The 19,420-nt window shown below is 35.4% G+C and overlaps 1 protein-coding gene across 2 annotated transcripts in view; it reads left to right on the forward strand.

The window, feature by feature from the left end:
• RAD21 (RAD21 cohesin complex component) overlaps positions 1–18,450 on the forward strand; it is a 28,856-nt gene extending 10,406 nt beyond the window's left edge. Inside the window, exons 3-14 of one of the 2 annotated variants that reach the window (XM_046642245.1) lie at positions 1,538–1,667; positions 2,901–3,000; positions 4,716–4,822; positions 5,529–5,732; positions 6,208–6,333; positions 6,651–6,773; positions 8,791–9,014; positions 10,530–10,689; positions 11,149–11,297; positions 14,410–14,559; positions 15,948–16,031; positions 16,729–18,450. In XM_046642245.1, coding sequence (XP_046498201.1) covers positions 1,538–1,667; positions 2,901–3,000; positions 4,716–4,822; positions 5,529–5,732; positions 6,208–6,333; positions 6,651–6,773; positions 8,791–9,014; positions 10,530–10,689; positions 11,149–11,297; positions 14,410–14,559; positions 15,948–16,031; positions 16,729–16,920 — 1,749 coding nt within the window. In that variant the 3' untranslated portion in view covers positions 16,921–18,450. Of the gene's footprint in view, positions 1–1,537; positions 1,668–2,900; positions 3,001–4,715; positions 4,823–5,525; positions 5,733–6,207; positions 6,334–6,650; positions 6,774–8,790; positions 9,015–10,529; positions 10,690–11,148; positions 11,298–14,409; positions 14,560–15,947; positions 16,032–16,728 lie in introns of both variants that reach the window. The other variant, XM_046642244.1, reaches the window with a different exon arrangement.
• Positions 18,451–19,420: the final 970 nt, after the last annotated feature.

The raw sequence follows: 19,420 nt of genomic DNA on the forward strand, positions 1-19,420 counted from the left end.
GAAAGCCTTTGCCTAAACACCACCTTTTAAAAGTTGCTTATTTTGGACAAGATAATGGCATGCGAAGGCCCCCCCCCCCCATTTCTTATGTGAAGGGACAGTCGATACTAATTTTAAATTTCCTAAGACCACATCATAAAAGTAGATTTTTCCAGTAGGAGCAATGTTTTAATTGGGTATTATTTTTCCTATCAAGGATTTATCTTCTGATGAGTCCTAAATTTGATCATAAATTTATGATAATTTTAGATACCTAAGAATTTATGGCAGTAAACTTCATAATTTATGCTGTAAGTCACATGAAGTAGCCATAAATGAAGAGCCTGAGAGTCATTATAAATAGAATCCTGGACTACTATAGAGAGTATACACATAACTTAAAAATACACTATTTTATCTTTTAAGTAACAGAATGTACTAATTATAATTTAAACTTGAAGCAAATATTTAACTACTTTCTTTGGTACCTTAGAATTTGATGAGTTTTGTGGTGTGATTTGGAAAACAAGCCGGGAAAGTTTGAGTTCACATTGTCTTATTCTCCCAAAATCTTTCTTTATTGTAGCCAAAAGAATTTTGAATCATTCTTTTTAAATTTGGTGTTTACTTCTCATTCTTTTCCCAACTAATGCATCTCATCCTATACACTGGATCCTATGTAAGCGTTGATCAAGATCTACCTTGAAAAAAACAGACTGAGGAGTATATTTTCTTGTGAAAAAAGATGGGTACCATTATCCTTCATCAGTTAGTATGTTTTCTATTCCAGTAATAAGAACTCAGTGAAAAGTGGCTTAAATGATAAAGAAATTAACAGTTTTACTTAACTAGCAGTTTAGAAATGGGGAGATCTAAGACTGATTTAGCAGTTAATGATGTCATCCAAGGACTCACCATTCTTAGTTTCTTGGCTTCTTGTGCTTATAGTTTTAGTCTCCTGGTTACAGGGTGACTGCAGGCAGCTCCAAGCCCCACCTACTCACAATGCAAGAAAGGCAGAAGGACAAGGAGGGGGCATTCTGTTTTGGAAAGATGTTCCTCAAAAACTCTTTGACATACTTTGCACTTATTTCTCCTTGGCTCAACTGAGTCACGTGCACCACTAAAGAATAATTAGCAGAGAGGAATGAGACAGTCGTCTTTCAAGGCTGGGGACATTTGCTTCCCAAACAAAATCAGCATTTACATAGCCGGCAAGGAGCAGTAGCTTTGGATTGGCAGCCAAAAGTGCCACATACTCCTTCATGTGCTAACAATCCGTGGAACGCCTTAGTGCCTGCTTTGTGGCTACTTCATGACTATGTTAATTGATGAATTACTGCCAGTCTCTCCTTTGGGGATACTCAGGGAATTAACAGGTAGAGGCAGTGAGAAATAAAATATAGGTAATTCTGAGGTAACTTCAAATAATGATAAAAAGTATTGAGATAAAGTAAAAACTGCCTATAAATTGTACAGAGTACAGGCTTTGAATATGATTACGTACAAAACCAAAAAATTAACGTTATAAATTAGATTATTAATGTTTTATTCACAGGTCAAGATGGCACTCCGAACATCAGGACATCTCTTACTGGGAGTAGTTCGAATCTATCACAGAAAAGCAAAATATCTCCTTGCAGACTGTAATGAAGCGTTCATTAAGATAAAGATGGCTTTTCGGCCAGGTATTCACTTTTTTTTTTTTTTAAACTTTGGAGTTTCTAGTGTTTGGTGTGAAAAACTACTAAACAAATATTCTAGATCAGCACATTTTGTTTTAACTGCAATACAAGGAACCCTTCAAAAATATGGCCAGGCTTGGAGAGGCAGTGGCTCAAGGGAGGAAGCCCACTTTACTTCTGTTTTATGTATGGAGTACGACAGTCACCCCTTTTTTGTTCTTCCTTTGGAGTTGCCTTTTTCTTTTAACCCTTTTTTCAGCAATTTATGTAGAATTGAGTCATCAGAGGTTGAAATGTTGAAAGCAAATTGTGATGAGGTTTTTCAAAGTACAGCTCAGAGAAGAAAATCTTAGAATTTTAGTTTTTTCCTAAATAATTTTAGTATATTCTTAAAATCAGATTCACTTTTAACTTGTTGAGACTGAGACTTTTTTTTTAATATTCCCTGTAGTTTTTTGTGTTTTGTCTTATATAATAGTTGGTTCTAAACTGGACTTTAGCAACTAAACTTTTATCTGCATAGATAATTACTAGGGTACTTAACTGAATTCATAGATCATGCTATAATTTTTTAAAGCATTGATGAAGTCTTATTCTAATTAAAATAATCTGTGTAGGAGAGATGCCTTATACAGTCGTTTCTATTGAGGTTATATTCTAGTACTTTAATTTATGGACAGTGAAATTTTTGAGATCTAAGATTTTATTTAAAAGTAAAATGTTTAAGGCAGAGGCTGTGATACATGTGGCTACTAAGTGCATTTTGCTTAAATAACATGCTTTTTATTTTTGTCTCTTAAAGCAACTCATTTTTATTATAGACAGCTTGAAAAATATAGGGGAAAATATAAAGAATATTAAAATCATGTCGTCTCACTCTCCCTGAAATAACCAAGTCGTCTTAACGTTTGGGGTACTCCTTTTCAGTCGTTCCTTTTCCTCATAAATTTCATGCTTATTTAGAAAACTTATTAATATTTATTTGTTATGTTCTTTTAGAGACATCAGCTTAATGTATTATTAGTGCTTTGACTCTTTTTTTTTTGGTAAAGCAAGTAGTAGTGTGGCTTATGATTATAGAAAAACAAAAGTAGTCGTGCTTCATTCAATGGTATTTTGCATATATTAGCAACCTTTCTAGAGTATAACCTTAGGAAATTATACTGACTACCTTCTTTTGATTCCCAGATAATATGTGGTGTAGCCAGGCCTTCAAGCTTACCATTTCTTTTCCAGGTGTTGTTGACCTGCCTGAGGAAAATCGAGAAGCTGCTTACAATGCTATTACTTTACCTGAGGAATTTCATGACTTTGATCAGCCACTGCCTGACTTAGAGTATGTCTCTCTCTTTTTTTTTTCAGTTCATTTAATCTACAAGAAACATTGGCTTCTAAATGTATAGTTTTACTTGGAGTGTTTTAACATTGAGTTAACATGTAGCTAAAATCCGTATGCTTTCATTTAGGATATTGTATAAATATGAAACATATAATCTAGAAGTGTTCTAACACAGCTAAAATATAAGAATTCTGATATGCTTGGGCCAGAGGTTGTGTAAACTGAACTGTTGTCCAGTTGTGTGCTTTACTTGAACTATTGTTTCATGATTTTTCTTCAGAGGTATATATTAAAGTGATCTACTGGTTATCTTCTTGGCCAAGCTATATGCAGGCACAATTTTTTTTTTTTTTTTTAACAAACTTGAGACAACTTTATGTTAAGAGCAAGAAAGGGTCCTTGTCACAACACACTTTTAAGAGGAGAAAGTTGTACCGAGATGGCCTTTATAGCAGAATACTGTGGTATGTTTCCATCTTCTGAAGTCCTCCAAAGCCAGCTATCGTTACCTTGATGGAATGTGACTATAACTTTCCAAGTGATTATCACAACTGACAACCGAGAAACCCTCTACACCAAGCCCCATTTATTTTTTGACAAATTTCTCTGCTTTTAAAAATGATCTGTGATTCCTAATTAAAATAAATTCATGATTTTGATTGTGTGTGTTAATTAGTGCTAGGCACTGTCTAGCTCCTTTACTTTTTTCCTCTATTTCTATTGTTTTCCTTTTTTAAAATTTTATATCATAGAAATGTTTTAACATAGCTAAACTGTAGAGAGATTAGTATTATGAACATACACTGATCATCCAGCTTCTTAATTATCAATATATTGCCAGTTTTATTTCATATTTTCCCAGCTCACCTTCCAACCCCCCTAGATTATTTTGAAGCAAATAGATATTTTATCTGTAAATACCTCAGTATGTATCTCTGTAGAGGTAAGGAATTTTTAAAACATATCCATAATAACATTGCACCTTTAAAAAAATTAAAATAATTGTTTAATATCCACTTAGTGTTCAGATGTCTCCAGTTGACACACAGCCCTTTTTTTTCTCATTTTGTTTAAGTTAGAGTCTCTAAAGTCTACAGACTGCATTTCGTTGATGTCTCATAAGTCTCTCTTAAGAATCTGTAACACCTCTGCATCCCTCTTTTATTTTTCCTTGCCATTTATGTGCTGAAAAAAATCTGGTGATTTGTTTCCAAGTACTTACATTCTGAATTTGGCCGATGATATTCCACATTGGTATTTAAAAATATTAAATAAATTTTTAAAACATGTAACATTAAACAATATGAGAGGTTATTATTTGTTAGAGGAAAAAACAGAGTCTCAGAAAAGCCAGGTAACTTCAAAGTTCACACCTGTAAGTTGCAGGACCCTGATGAAAACTCATGCCTATCTAGCCCATGCATTTCTTAGTTTTTCCTCTATATACTATGTCGCCTTTTGTAGTGATTTCAGCATATTAAATTTTCTTTGCTGGTCATTATTGGTTTTAAAGTTTAAATATAAATTAAATTAACTTTCAAGTAGTTATTCAGATTCTTGGATTGTATTTATATAGTATTAAATATTAAGGCTCCTAAACCTTGATAGGTTGTATGTCTTTTTTTTTCATATAGAGAGTTGGGATATTTTATTCCTTATAAATACATTACAGTGAGACTGGAGACTAAAATGTATTTGAAATTCTTTTAAAGTGACATCGATGTGGCCCAGCAGTTCAGCCTGAACCAGAGTAGAGTGGAAGAGATAACCATGAGAGAAGAAGTTGGAAACATCAGTATCCTACAAGAAAATGATTTTGGTAATAGAGAACCAAATCACTAGCCACTAGCTATAACGTTGTAATTATGTTGTGACACTAGCAATTTAGAAAAGAAAACCAGACATATGTTACATTCATAATGACAAAAAGACTTAAAATTTCACCGTATGCATTTTCATCAAGAAAAGAATTCGCCTTCCTACCAGTGTATTAAGCATTATTTCTGTGCACCAATCTTAGAACTCATTCTTTCCCTACTCCAGCTCCCACACACATGGTGATAGAACCTTATATATTGATTTGTGTGACAAGTCCCAACATGGAAGTAGTGCTTGCTTTTTCATGTTGGAGCAATTGCATTGTGTACCTACTATTCTTTTTGAATACTATTCAAAACTGGTTGCAAGTCAAATTCTTTTCTTCATGAAAATACATTATCAAGAAAGTTTAGGTCTGTGAATGTTAATGCAACCTAATGTATATACATATTTAGATTTACTTAACATATTTAGGATAACCTAAATTTGAATCTTGTGTTTGAATTTGTTAGTCATGTCCCAGAATCAGTTTATGAAATGTAGATACTACAGATTTAAAGTTTAAACTACATGTTTTAGCATTCAAAGATAAATAAGGCTGGAGTAAGCAAATGTGACGACATAATTATACTAAATTATAGGCTGTTGTCTTTTGTACAGTGATGTTTCTAGCTTTTTTCAACTAATGACTGAAATTTGTTCAGGAGACTTTGGAATGGATGATCGTGAGATAATGAGAGAAGGCAGCGCTTTTGAGGATGACGACATGTTAGTAAGCACTAGTGCTTCAAACCTCCTATTAGAGCCGGAACAGAGCACCAGCAATCTGAATGAGAAAATTAACCATTTAGAATATGAAGACCAGTATAAGGATGACAATTTTGGAGAAGGAAATGATGGTGGTATATTAGGTAGGTTACAACAAAGTGGTTATTCTAACATAACTTTTTTAAGAGCAAAAGCTAATTCTGGCTCTAGAGCAGCTCTCTAGGTGCTATATATGTGTAAATTGTGACCAGTTGCTTCAATAAAGTTTTCTGTAAAACTGTAACCTAAAAATGTTATAACAATACCTGATTTTTTTTAAGTGTGCTTATCTCAGAGTTTTAAGTTTTACTAGTTCTTAAAGCCTATTTGTTTTTGATATCTCATTAAGTAAATGTTTTAAATAGATATGAACTAGAAAATGTAAATTAAGAATGAGAAACTTTTTCGTATACTGAGGGTTTTATACTTTTGTACACTACCTTGAAGAGAAGTACATGCAGATTGAATACAGATTTTAGTATAATCCACTTTAACCTAATTTTATTTTTCCAGTGACTGGCTATTATTCTTTTAACATTTCTCTTTGAAATTATAACTAAACTACGTTCCCTATTTCAGATGACAAACTTATTAGTAATAATGATGGCGGTATTTTTGATGATCCCCCTGCCCTGTCTGAGGCAGGGGTGATGTTGCCAGAGCAGCCTGCACATGATGATATGGATGAGGATGATAATGTGTCAAGTAAGCATTTTATCTTCTGTACTCTGGGCATGATTGTATGGCATCCAAAGAAGATTTAACATAGAACACCACAAACTAAAAGTTCCAGCTTTTAATGAGCTACCAGTTCTGATTCTCTTATTGTTTAACCCTGTGCCCCTCCCCCTTTTTTGGCCAGGAGGGTTCAACTCTGGAGGGACTTCCTCATAATTAGAAAAGTGTACCGTCTTTGTACCAGTGGTTTCTTTCAGTTTCTCAGAGGGATTTTCCCCCCTATTTGTAGGATATATATTAAATACTACCAAAGCCTTTTGTGACCAAATTTCTGTTTTCTATAGTGGGTGGGCCTGATAGTCCTGATTCCGTGGATCCTGTTGAACCAATGCCAACTATGACTGATCAGACAACACTTGTTCCGAATGAGGAAGAAGCCTTTGCTTTGGAACCTATTGATATCACTGGTGAGCAAATAAACTTTTTGACTAATAAGAACATAAAGTCCTAGTTCTGGCTCTTGTCCATTAATCTGCTGATCTCATTTTAGATGACTAAGCTGCTTTCTCCTTTGTCACAGTCATCTATCATAGAATCTTTACTTAATTCAGTTATAATTAAAGTATCTTATGGAACATCTGTGTGAGTTGCTGTGAAATATAAAAGTATAGAACAAGCTTTCTGCTAATATTTATCTTAGTCTTTTGGGGTTCCCAAAATGCTAGCAGGTCACATGTGTAACAATCAGAAAACATTGCAAGGCATTTTACAGTAAAGTACAAGATTTATTAATCAATTATCTTCCAAATTCTAGATTCTGTATAGTTGGGTTACAATCTGGAAAAATCTAAAATTCTTTTTTTTTTTAACTGGAAATATCAGAGGTTCTAAAATCAGTATTCTGTTTATTTTAGTGTTTATTAAGAAACATAGCAGGGGGCCGGCCTGGTAGCGCAGTGGTCAGGTGCACTCATTCCCACTTCGGCGGCCTGGGGTTTGCCAGTTTGGATCCCGGGTGCGGATGTGGCACCGCTTGGCAAGCCATGCTGTGGTAGGCGTCCCATATATAAAGTAGAGGAAGATGGACATGGCTGTTAGCTCAGGGCCAGTCTTCCTCAGCAAAAAGAGGAGGATTGGCAGCAGATGTTAGCTCAGGGCTAATCTTCCTCAAAAAAAATAAACATAGCAAAACATTTAATTGGGGGTGTTGCTTCTGAGTAAAAGAGGCAATTTGAGATGTAATTTGGACATGAATTTTTAAATTTCTAGATGGTTTATGGTTATAAGGGAGTAGAAAACTCGAGATCAGTCACAGTATAATTCAAGATATAGTTACGACTTTTGAGTAGAACAAGACTAATTTTTGGGGGGGTTCCTCCTTAGAATCTGATCGCTAAAAATTGTAACTTAGGCTTCTGGTTTATAAAGCATGCTTACTATTACGTAACTAAAAATATAACAGTGAACAAGTCTTTATCTTCGTGGAACTTAGATACTAATTAGGGGATCATGGGTAATAAAATAGGTAGTATATTAGTGACAGATATTACAGACAACTATAAACGAGGTAAGCGTGTTTAAATACTGCATTGTTTAAAATAGGATAGGCTTTGCTGGCCGTTGGAAGAACTTGAATTTTTGCTTTCAGGGAAGGGAGCTCAGCTGTAGGCCAGGGAGTGGACAGAGGCTTTCACTGTGTAACATCTTCTTGACTTGAAATTTGAACCACATGAATGTTTTATATATAAAAACTATGGGGTATATAACCTGTCAGGATGAAATCTTAAGGAATTTGTTTAATCCCATGAGCTTTTCTGTGTCTTTGCAGAGTTTTAGTCAGAATTAGAAATGAATATACAAACAGTATCTAAGGTGGAATTCCTGTTCCATCTGACTGGGTTTGGGATTGTTTCACTTCATCGAGCTGCTTGTATAATTGCTGTATATGAATTGTAACTTTTCCAATAAAAGTCATAGTAATTGGAACCATTTATGGAGGACTTAATCTATGCCAGACACTATACTAAGTATTTTACAACCCCTAAGTGGTTGGCCATACTTCAAATGAGAAAAAGAAGAGGGAAGCAAGATGAAATTAACTTCTCTTAATGGTCACTCTGCTAATAAATGGCAGCACCTAGAACTTGAGCCCAACTCTGAATCAAGTCTCATATGTTCCATGTTTACAGTATAAAGCTACATGGGCAAAAATGTATTGGCTCTTGCAGTATTTTGCTTGTTTTGTGCTACAAGTCTATGCGTAATTATTCATTCATTCAGCAGATTTCTGCTGAACACCTCTTGTTTGCTAGCCTCTATTCTACATAGTACCTGGGAAATATCACTTAAAGCAGATTCTGCCCTCGAGGCTTAACTTTTCTCCTAGGTGTGTAGAAAAGCAGAGATAGAATGAGACCAATCTGATAGTTGTATGTTTCATGCTGGCCTCTCAGGAAAATGACCTTATTTTCTTTTTGATTCCAGTCAAAGAAACAAAAGCCAAGAGAAAGAGGAAACTAATTGTTGACAGTGTCAAAGAGTTGGATAGCAAGACAATTAGAGCCCAACTTAGTGATTATTCTGATATTGTTACTACTTTGGATCTGGCACCACCCACCAAGAAATTGATGATGTGGAAAGAGACAGGGGGAGTAGAAAAACTCTTCTCTTTACCTGCTCAGCCTTTGTGGAATAACAGACTACTGAAGGTAATACAGTTTGCCTTTTTAAATTTTTTATTTCACATACATTTTGACCATTTTTAAAAATAAACTTTTAAAACCTGTGGATCGTTTTTGATCAAGTATTTTTCAACTATTTGGCATCTTCTCTGTCTCCCTTAAATCACAGTATACTGAACATAAACTAATCTGAAAGATCATGATAAGTGACACCTGCATTTCTAAAAGATGCCGAATGAATGTTCCCTAAAAACCCACTGACATTTTTAATAATAGTTCTCTCTCCTCAACCTCCTATGATAAATTATTACTTATCTTGCCTTAGTGTGTACTGTCTTTGAAGGCTGCAATCTTCACATGTTGCTTTCTGGCTAAAACATGGGATTCTTTTCCCACAATAAAGAATTCTGGAGCCAGCTCTGATGGTCTAGTGGTTAAAGTTCCGCACACTCCACTTCGGTCCCCCAGGTTCAGTTCCCAGGTGCAGAACCACACCACTCAACTGTCAGTAGCCGTGCTGTGGTGGCAGCTCACATAGAAGAACTAGAATGACTTACAACTAGAATATACAACTATATATTGGGGCTTCGGGGAGTGGGGGAAAAAGGAGAGAGAGGGAGGAAGATTGGCAACAGATGTTAGCTCAGCAAATCTTTGCCAGCCAAAAAAAGAATTCTGGCTTTATGAGAATTTTTTTTTCATTTTCAGGCCCTTTTCTGATCACTTTAGGTTCTAGACTATTCCAAAACAAGGTTCTGAGGCATCCAGGGAGTAAGGCAGTGTGGTTAGAGTATTTCTCTGTCTAAAGTTGAAATATAGATAGAACCAGTTGATGTTACTATATATTTTACTGTATTGTAAATTTAAAGTGTTCCAAAAAAGCAGGGCTATGGTAAAACTGCTGTTTATTAGAAGCACAGTTATATAATCATTTGGAAGACGGTCCTTGACATATTTATATTCTTTGACTTCAGTGGTCTCAGTATTAGGAAGTTTTCCTAAGCAAATAGTTCAAAATCTGAAAAAAAGCTACATTTGTAAAGGTGTTGATGACATCATTTACAGTTAAATTTTAAAGAAAGAAACTTAAAATATTGAAAAGTGGTTCATATATGTCACACACATATATCTCTCTCCACTCTGGAATTTTATGCAGTCATTAAAAATATTAAAAATGATAGTTAATAAAATTATCATGTAATATTAAGTGAAGAAAGCACTAATATTTTAAGCTATTTGGTATGAATCCACTTAGATTGAGTTTTAAGTGTATAAATATGAAAAACTGCAGGCAAGTAAATTTAAAACGTTAGTGTTATCTTTCTGGGTTATAAGACAATGGATAATAAAAATCTTATTTAATTTGAAAGTCTGTATTTACAATGAAGAATGAATATAACACTAAATAGAAATCATGCTAGATTATATATAAACTGATTAGGACTATATTTATTAAAACATACTTATGGAAAACAGAAATCTCCAGTGGATTTTCAGTTAATGTGACATTTTATAATTGAGATTTTCCTTTTTTTTAAACAGCTCTTTACACGTTGTCTTACACCACTAGTACCAGAAGACCTTAGGAAAAGGAGGAAAGGAGGCGAGGCTGATAATTTGGATGAATTCCTCAAAGAATTTGAGAATCCAGAGGTTCCCAGAGAGGACCAGCCCCAGCAACATCAGCAGCGTGATGTTATCGGTCTGTTCTATTGAAAGAGTTCCTTGATGAAAGTTAAATGAACATTTGGCATAAAATTTACCTATATATTGCCAAAGTAAAAGAAATTAGGAAGAAAGGAGTATACTCAAATTTTTGGATAGGGGAATCCATGCCTTATTCTATTGTCTGATTATTTTGTTAGATAAAGGAAGCTTTCTGTTTTCAGAATGATGTAAGGTTCAGAATTAGCTGAGTGGTAGTCTGCTAAAGGGTTGCCTTGCGTTGGACGGGAGGTGGGACTTGGCCTTTTAAGGCCCCTTCCCACCTTTAAGTGTATTGTTATAAATTGAGTAATCTTTGCAGAGGTAAGATTTTTTTCAGCTGTCTTCATTAGAAAAAGTACCTGTGTCTCAGTGTATTAGTATTAAAAGTAAATAGTTCAGAAATATTGTTGAAGACCATATGACCCAAGTCTCCTCTTCATATAACCAATTGCAGATGAACCCATTTTGGAAGAGCCAAGCCGCCTCCAGGAGTCAGTGATGGAGACCAGCAGAACAAACTTGGATGAGTCAGCCATGCCCCCACCACCACCTCAGGGGGTTAAGCGAAAAGCAGGACAGATTGACCCAGAGCCTGTGATCCCTGTAAGTAAGCGCATGTCTCCCTCAAGATGTTTTGGGGTATTCAGATGATTATTTTAGATCCCTAGTAGTAGCAAGTGTTGTTTAAGCTCTTTGTAGTTTCTTGGTTTAGGAAGAAAATGGCAAGAAATGGGTCCAGAGAGAAAGAATGGCGTCTGAGGATATGAACACAGTGTGTGCGCTAAGTGGGAGATGAGGTTCCAGACGTTTTCAGTCTCTCGCTCTTCTTGGTTGGGGTCTTGCTTCAGAGTGAGCACTCTTGGCTAATGTGACCTCCTTGACTCTTAACTTAGTTCTGGCATATTGTATTTTTTTCTTTCTCAAACATTAGTCCAGGGTGAATCCAGGGGACAGTTCTAAGTAAAATAACAAAAGCAGTATATGGAACCTGTTAAATTCTACAAGTATGAAAGATGTCGTAAGTGAAATGAAACAAACTCCCTGCTAAATAAAAGAGAATTTTTGTGCTTAAAAATAAGCTAGTAGATTCTTGCACATTTCAGGCCAGGTGGGGACAGATCGTCACTTTTGTAATTATCAGCCTAGTTTCAGATGTCTGACCACTGTATTTTTATCTTGTTTTTTCATTTCTTTGTCAGCATGATTAAACGGCTTTTTTTTCTAGTTTTATTGAGATATAATTGACATATAACACTGTGTTACTTTTAAGGAGTACAACATAATGATTTGATACATGTATATATTATGAAATGATTACCACAGTCACAAATTTTTTCTTGTCATGAGAACTTTTAAAATCTCTCTTAGCAACTTTCAAGTATATAACAGTTTTATTAACTATAATCATGATACTGTGTATTAGATCCCCAGAAGTTATAAACTTCCAATTATAAGATGATACTTTTTGACCAACATCTCCCAATTTCCCCAGCCCCTAGTAACCGCCAACCTGCTCTCTGCTTCTGTGAATTCAGTATTTTTAGATTCCATATGTAAGTGATATTATACAGTATATATCTTTCTCTGACTTATTTCACATAGCATAATGGCCTCGAGGTCCATTCATGTTGTCGCAAATGGCACAGTTTCCTTCTTTCACATGGTGAATAATATTCCATTGTAGATGTATATATGTCACATCTTTATCCATTGATGGACACTTAGGACACTTCCATGTCTTGGCTATTGTAAATAATGCTGCAATGAACACGGGGGCGCAGATATCTTTTCGAGATAGTGATTTCCTTTCAGATAAATATGCAGAAGTGGAATTGCTGGATTATGTGGTAGTTCTGTTTTTAATTTTTTGAGGAACCTCCATTATTGTTTTCCATATTGTCTGCACCAACTTACATTCTCACCAACAGTGCACAAGGGTTCCCTTTTCTCCACATCCTCACCAACACTGGTTATTTCTTGTCTTTTTTGATAATAGCTGTTCTAACAGGTGTGAGGTGATACGTCATTGTAGTTTTGATTTGCATTTCCCTGATTTGAGATGTTGAGCACCTTTTCATGTACCTGTTGGCCATTTGGATATCTTCTTTGGAAGAATATCCATTCAGATGCTCTCTCCATTTTTTAATCAGATTGTTGTTTTGCTCTTGAGTTCTTTATGTATTTTGGATATTAACTCTTGATCGGATGATTTGCAAATATTTCCTCCATTCTGTATGTTGCCTTATCATTTTATTTATGGTATCCTTTGCAGAAGCTTTTTAGTTTGATATAGCCCCACTTACTTTTGCTTTTGTTGCCAAATCCAAAAAATCGTCAAGACTAATGTCAAAGAATTTACCGCGTATGTTTTCTTCTAGGTGTTTTATGGTTTCAGATCTTATATTCAAGTCTTTAAACCATTTTGAGTTGATTTTTATGTATAGTATAAGGTAGTAGCCCACTTTCATTCTTTTGCATCTTGCTGTCTAGTTTTCCTAGCACCATTTATAGAAGAGACTATATTTTCCCCATTGTATCTTTTTGGCTCCTTGGTTGTCAATTAATTGACCATATATGGATGGGTTTATTTCTGGGCTATCCTGTTTCAGGTTCTAGTTTATTCTTTAGCAACATTGCTGCTTATCTCCAATACTAGGCAGTTTTAGGCTGTCTTATTTAAGTAATCAGAATGCTTGTCAGATTGCTTTAAAAAAAAAGTGAAGCGACGTTCGTTCAAGTTACTTCATTCAGACGGACTACCATGAGGTTCACTTAGGACAGGAAAACTAAAATATGTGTAAAGGAAGTAAGGTCTGGTTTAAGGCTTCCCAACCTTAATTGAAATCTATAGAATAACCTAATCTGGGCAAAGGGAGGCTTTTTGGTAACCTTAGGCTCTTGGTTCAGCGTCCATTGAGAGAGAGTGGCAGAAGAATACTCTGCTAATTTTAAGAACTAGTTCTCTGTGCCCTCTGGTGGTAAGGAGTTGTCAGAAAAGCATTTTTCTGTAGGAGCTCAGGAATGGGAATGGGAACAGGTAATGAGTGGGTTATTCTAGTACTACTCTCCTGGTAATTGCTCCCTTGTCATTCCTTTGGTTCGTTAAAGACTTTATTTTTTAATGTTCTCAACTGTTTATGTTAAGTCTGAGAAGAAGGAAATTCAAGAGATGGACCCAGAAAAATAGTCTCCTCATTCCTATTATTTGCTGCTATAAGACCAGCAAGACTCCCACTCAGAGCCAAGCTTAGTTCTAATAGCCTTAAGGCAATATTAGGTGATAATGGTTGACAGTAGCAGGCTAATTGATGTTAAGGCCTTTTTGCATTGCCCTGGAGTGAGTTCTGTTTCTTTCCTAAAATGCTACTACAGAAGGTTTTTGGCTTTTTGACTGTTTATTGTTTTTCTTGTTATTTGCAAATTTCTCATGTAGACCTTTAAGTATTTGACTCCCAGAAAATAAGTATAAAAACAAAACACTTGTTCTATGATAAGAAGATAATGGATTAATTTCTTTTGTAAACTACTTTAATGTTGTAACTTTATGATAAAAGAACAAAATCTACACTATAATCAGTTTTTTATTGTGTAGCACTATGGAGATATGACCCAAGTATTTCCATTCTAAAAACTTCAGCAGCTATATATTTGTGTATTTAGAAGACACTACCCTTAAAATGTGCATCTTAAGTTGCCTTGTTTTTATTGCGCTAAGCCTCAGCAGGTGGAACAGATGGAAATACCTCCTGTAGAGCTGCCTCCCGAAGAGCCTCCAAACATCTGTCAGTTAATTCCAGAGTTAGAACTTCTACCAGAAAAGGAGAAGGAGAAGGAGAAGGAGAAAGAAGATGATGAAGAGGAGGAGGTGAGGAAACGTAAAAGACCTATGAATAAATTCCCATTCTAGATTTAGCAAAAATCTTCAACCACTTCCCTTTTACTTTTCATATTTGAGCTAAGTTAATTGATGTTGAGCATCAGGGTGATGGAAAATGTTGAAATGTAACCAGATTCTTGGTGGTCATTAAGAACGTCAAATTTTATGCTGTGCTATAGCTCACTGGTTCCTTTGCGGGCTTTTGAAGGATGTGGACTACCCTTTCAGTGATTTCTTGTTTGACTTCTAAATTGTTTCTAGCTGCTTTATTACCCTGCGGTCCAGGGGTCAGTTCTTAACTGCTATTAACATCTGTCTCTGGTAATACCTCTCTGTCTGTGCCCTGGAAATAAGATCATTTTCTACTTGTGTGGGTTTTGTTTTTGTTTTCGTGAGACTGCAGTGGGATGTGTCTTGGCTTGAAATAGACGGGTTGAAGGCTTGAATGACTTTTATTTTCTAAAAAGTAGAGATGCTTTATGGGATTTCCCTTTCCTGGGGCATGCTTTGGCTGGTCTTTGTTTTTCCTCGTTTTTTTCTGGATCTTTGAGGTTGTTGTGTAAGACTTAGAATATATTCTTCTATTTGATGCTCTGTCAGATGTTTTATTTAGACCTTTATTTTAAATTTAAAGGGTCTTCAGGTAGCATTGAAGCTTTTAAATTTCTCCCAAGGCTAATGGTTATGGGTTGGGTACATTTTCAGTAGCATCTGTTTGTACTTGTAATTTATCATTATGCCAGCTATAGATTGCATAACCACTTAGTGCTTATCTTTACTATGAGGACTACATTGTTTTAAAGTCAAAATTTAGCCCCAGAGCAGCCTATGTACTAGGGTGTGCCATTATCTCAGACTTATTGTTGATGAATCAGTATTTACAGTTCAGAAAGTCATTTAGGAAGCAGGTCTGTAGGTGGCAGGTGACTGGGAACTGGGCAGCTCAAGTAAAATGTATTTTATGAATTATAACCCATTTCTTTTAAAACACCATATAGACCAGTACTCGTGAGTCTGCAGGGTCCTTGGTACTGGTCCACAATGAGATTAGGAGTCTGTCAGACTATAACCAACGGTTCACCACCTAGAAGTGGTCCAGGGACCGTGTAGACCATATCCTTATAGACCAGTACAGTCATATATTCAGCCAAATGATTGCGTGCAGGTACAGAGGACTTTCTTTTTGTAATTTAGGAAAGACAAACTTCAGTGTTCATACTAGATGCTAAGTGATTTTTTCTCTCAGCAATATAAAGTATAATTTTCTATCAGTCCAAATACTCTAATTCAGAGCTTTGAGAAGATACAGAAATATTTCCTTTTTCAGCAGAATTGTTTTGTCAGCTTTTTTTTGTTGGGGGACCATTTTCATTCAGGATGAAGATGCTTCAGGGGGTGATCAGGATCAGGAAGAAAGAAGATGGAACAAAAGGACCCAGCAGATGCTTCATGGGCTTCAGGTATGCCAGTGCAGTCTCAGAGAAAAAGACTTGGAAGATTTTTGGCATTGCTCCCTCAAAAAATAGTTAAATGCTATAACCAAAAATTCTGCCTTTGTGAAACTTTTTCCAAAACTACTTATTTCAAACTATTTTAATACGTAAACCGTTAGGCCAAGAGTTTTCCTGGAAGGCATCCAGGTGAACACTTTCCAAATGGTTATCCTGCACAGCAGAACTGTAGTGATGTTTGATGGAACTTCTTTTGTGTCTGCATCATCTTATTTTTGGTTTAGCAGATTTAATTATTGTCACTTATCCTTGGGCCTGAATGTATCAGATATATATGAGATATCTTGAACAACTAAGAAATACCAGGCAAGTTATTCAAGGTTTCCTAAAATAGATTCAAAGGTCAGTCAGATTTAAAAATCAGTTGAAATTTTAAGACCTGAAAGCGCTAGATTTTACTACTTATCGCAATAGATGTCCAAAGAAATGAATTGTTTTAATATTTGTTGGAACAACTTTGCTTTTTTTGATTTTAGATGTAATCTACTTTGTCCTTTTACCTTCTTAACTGTTCCAAAAAGTCCACTCCCAGCCTCCAACAGAATATACAGTATACTTTTTCCAAGATTCAAAATTGGCATCCTTTTAAAATTACTACTTTATTGTGTAGATTACTTTCGCTTAATTCTTCCCTTTTTTATTTCAGCGAGCTCTTGCTAAAACTGGAGCTGAATCCATCAGTTTGCTTGAGTTATGTCGAAACACAAACAGAAAGCAAGCTGCAGCAAAGTTCTACAGCTTCTTGGTTCTTAAAAAGCAGCAAGCTATTGAGCTGACACAGGAAGAACCATACAGTGACATCATTGCAACGCCTGGACCAAGGTTCCACATTATTTGAGCAGCTAGAAACATTATAGCTAGTGTTCATTTCACTAGTGTGTACAAATTGCCCCCATGTGTAGGGCACACAAAACCCTTTGAGAAAATTTAGATTTTTGTACAAAGTGTCTGCCTTTTTCTTTCTTCATTTTATAAATTTAACAATTTCATCTTTAAGAGAAACTGCTTGTATGGATTGTGATTGTGTTCTGATGGAGAAAACAAGGACCCAGAAGATTGTTTTAACAGTTCAGAACAGATGTTGTGCAATATTGGCGCATGTAATAATGTTGAGTAGCAGTCAAAAGTCAGGATTTTTATCTTAGCTGTCCATTCTCTATTGGAAAGGGAAACTTGTCAGGATAAATGGCTGACAATTTAAGAGCTATGGTGTGAGTCTTGGACGGAAAGAAATTGTCTTTTCCCATCAGTAACACCAGCAATCTTTTTGGTAACAACTGTGCTTAGGGATGGTGCCCGAAACAGAGATCGTCCTCTTGAGATATGTTTTAAAGTATAATTCCATAATGACCAAGGGGATGTGTGAAATTGTGTTATAACTAGTCCCCTTCAGCTACAAAAAGATAGGACTTGGTTTAAAGCGTTCTATTTTATTAAATCATTCCACTTGAGACTTTTTAATGAACCTTACTATCCTGAAATCTGTTGTTTTAGTGAGGCTCTAAAATGAGCAGAAATAGACTTTTTAGAATAGAGTGAATATAAAAAACATAACTTTCCAGGAGCTATAAATCAAAGTTTTAAAAGATGTTTGAATATATTTGAGTATTCAGATCATGAAAATAGAAATTGCTATGCCAACTAAAAGGACAAACTGATGGGAAATTGTACACCTGGGAGACTTAACCTTTAAGCAGACAACGCTGTAAAAACTAATGGCTTCTCTCATATTTATTATAAGTTTTAGTACTGGTCTCTTTTTCCAATGCTGCACACTCCTGTGTTTGGAACTTTATTTTAATAGCTTTGCAACAGAAATCCTATATCTGGTTTCCTATAATTTAAGTGAAGAAAAACACACATCCAAATAAAGGCTTTATTATTATTAACAGACCAGATAGCACCAGAAATTATGTGACTATGATGATTATCAAAACATATCTTAACTTTTTAGGGCAAAATTACTCACACTGAAAAAGTGTTGGCACTTTTGTGGGAAAAAAAATCACTTTTGAAACTCAGACTTCAGTGTATACCCAATAATTTAAAAATTATGTGAAATGTTTTAAATTTGTGAACTCGTAATTACTGTTTTGATGATTCAGTTTCTTGAGAATTGTAATTGTATAAAATTGCTATTGCAGCTTTATTTTCAATATGATGTGCCTGTAAACCGTGGATTTTTCTCCCTTTGTAAAAAGACATTGTAGATAATTGAATGTTTGATTATAGAAAGGTCATTAGTTTCTTGTTACACATTTTGTTAGTCTGGTTTTTGTTGCTTATCGGGTTTAATATTGTTCTTGAAAATAGTTGATGCTATGTTATGTATAACTTTTCTAATAAAAGTTGTGTTATAAGCTGTAAATGTTGGAGTATTGATCATTCAGTTGGTATTGTTCCCCAGGACATTGATGAAAGAAATTAATTATGCCGCCTCTTTTATTTGCCTTAATAATTATTCAAATAGTGAATTTTTCAAGGTCTTAGACTTAAAAAATGAGAGGCTAGAATAGTTAACAGAAGAGCCATGGAAGCTGAAACTTTGGTAGATGTATAATCTCTATAATATAATTTAGAATGTATTAAGATTAAAATGAAGCCAGCAAATGGCTTGTGCTGAGGAATATTTGGGGCACAGATTTATCTCTGTAAATGCTAAATAGGTACAAATTATGAGATGCCTATGGGTGTATGTCCTTGGGATCCTAAACAGACTCAGCTGATGAGCATGTACCAGAGGCTTTCTGGGTCCGTCTGAGAAGCCAACCAAAAGCCAGGGATTTCAGTAACTTGGAATGTACCTGCCTTTGCGTTCAAGCCTCTGGTTTGTCCTACTCCCAGCTGTGAGTTTTAAGATACTAAGACTGCATGGTTTAAGCCCCGCTGTATCTTAAGCTTACACAGTTTAATGCTGTTTATAGTAGGAAAACCGGTGGTTGCTAAGCACCAATTCTGCTTAAACCCAAAGATGCCTTAATTTGGGACTCCCCGCTTACGGTAAACATGGAGTAGTAAAGGATTATAACCTGTGAAAAAGGATGAGAACCTAGAGTACAGCATACCAAAGTTCCTGGGGTGTAGTCCAGAAGGTATTCTCAGATGACAGACAGCTTTTGCTTAGATCTGAGTGATAGCTCAGCATAGTAAGTAAGGTGAAATGGTTTTGTTTTGGGTATAGCAGAACCAGTAAGTGTTTGACTTGGGACAAAAAGCCTAGGTGGAGTCTTGAGAGTAGAACCGTGTGTCTCGATTTACTTCTTCAATCTTAGAGCTGCCAGAAGGGTGCAGTAGAAAGAGCAATGGGTCAGGGGTCTGGAAACCCAGCTCCTAATCTT

Source organism: Equus quagga, chromosome 16, assembly GCF_021613505.1.
Source record: "Equus quagga isolate Etosha38 chromosome 16, UCLA_HA_Equagga_1.0, whole genome shotgun sequence".
NCBI lineage: Eukaryota > Metazoa > Chordata > Mammalia > Perissodactyla > Equidae > Equus > Equus quagga.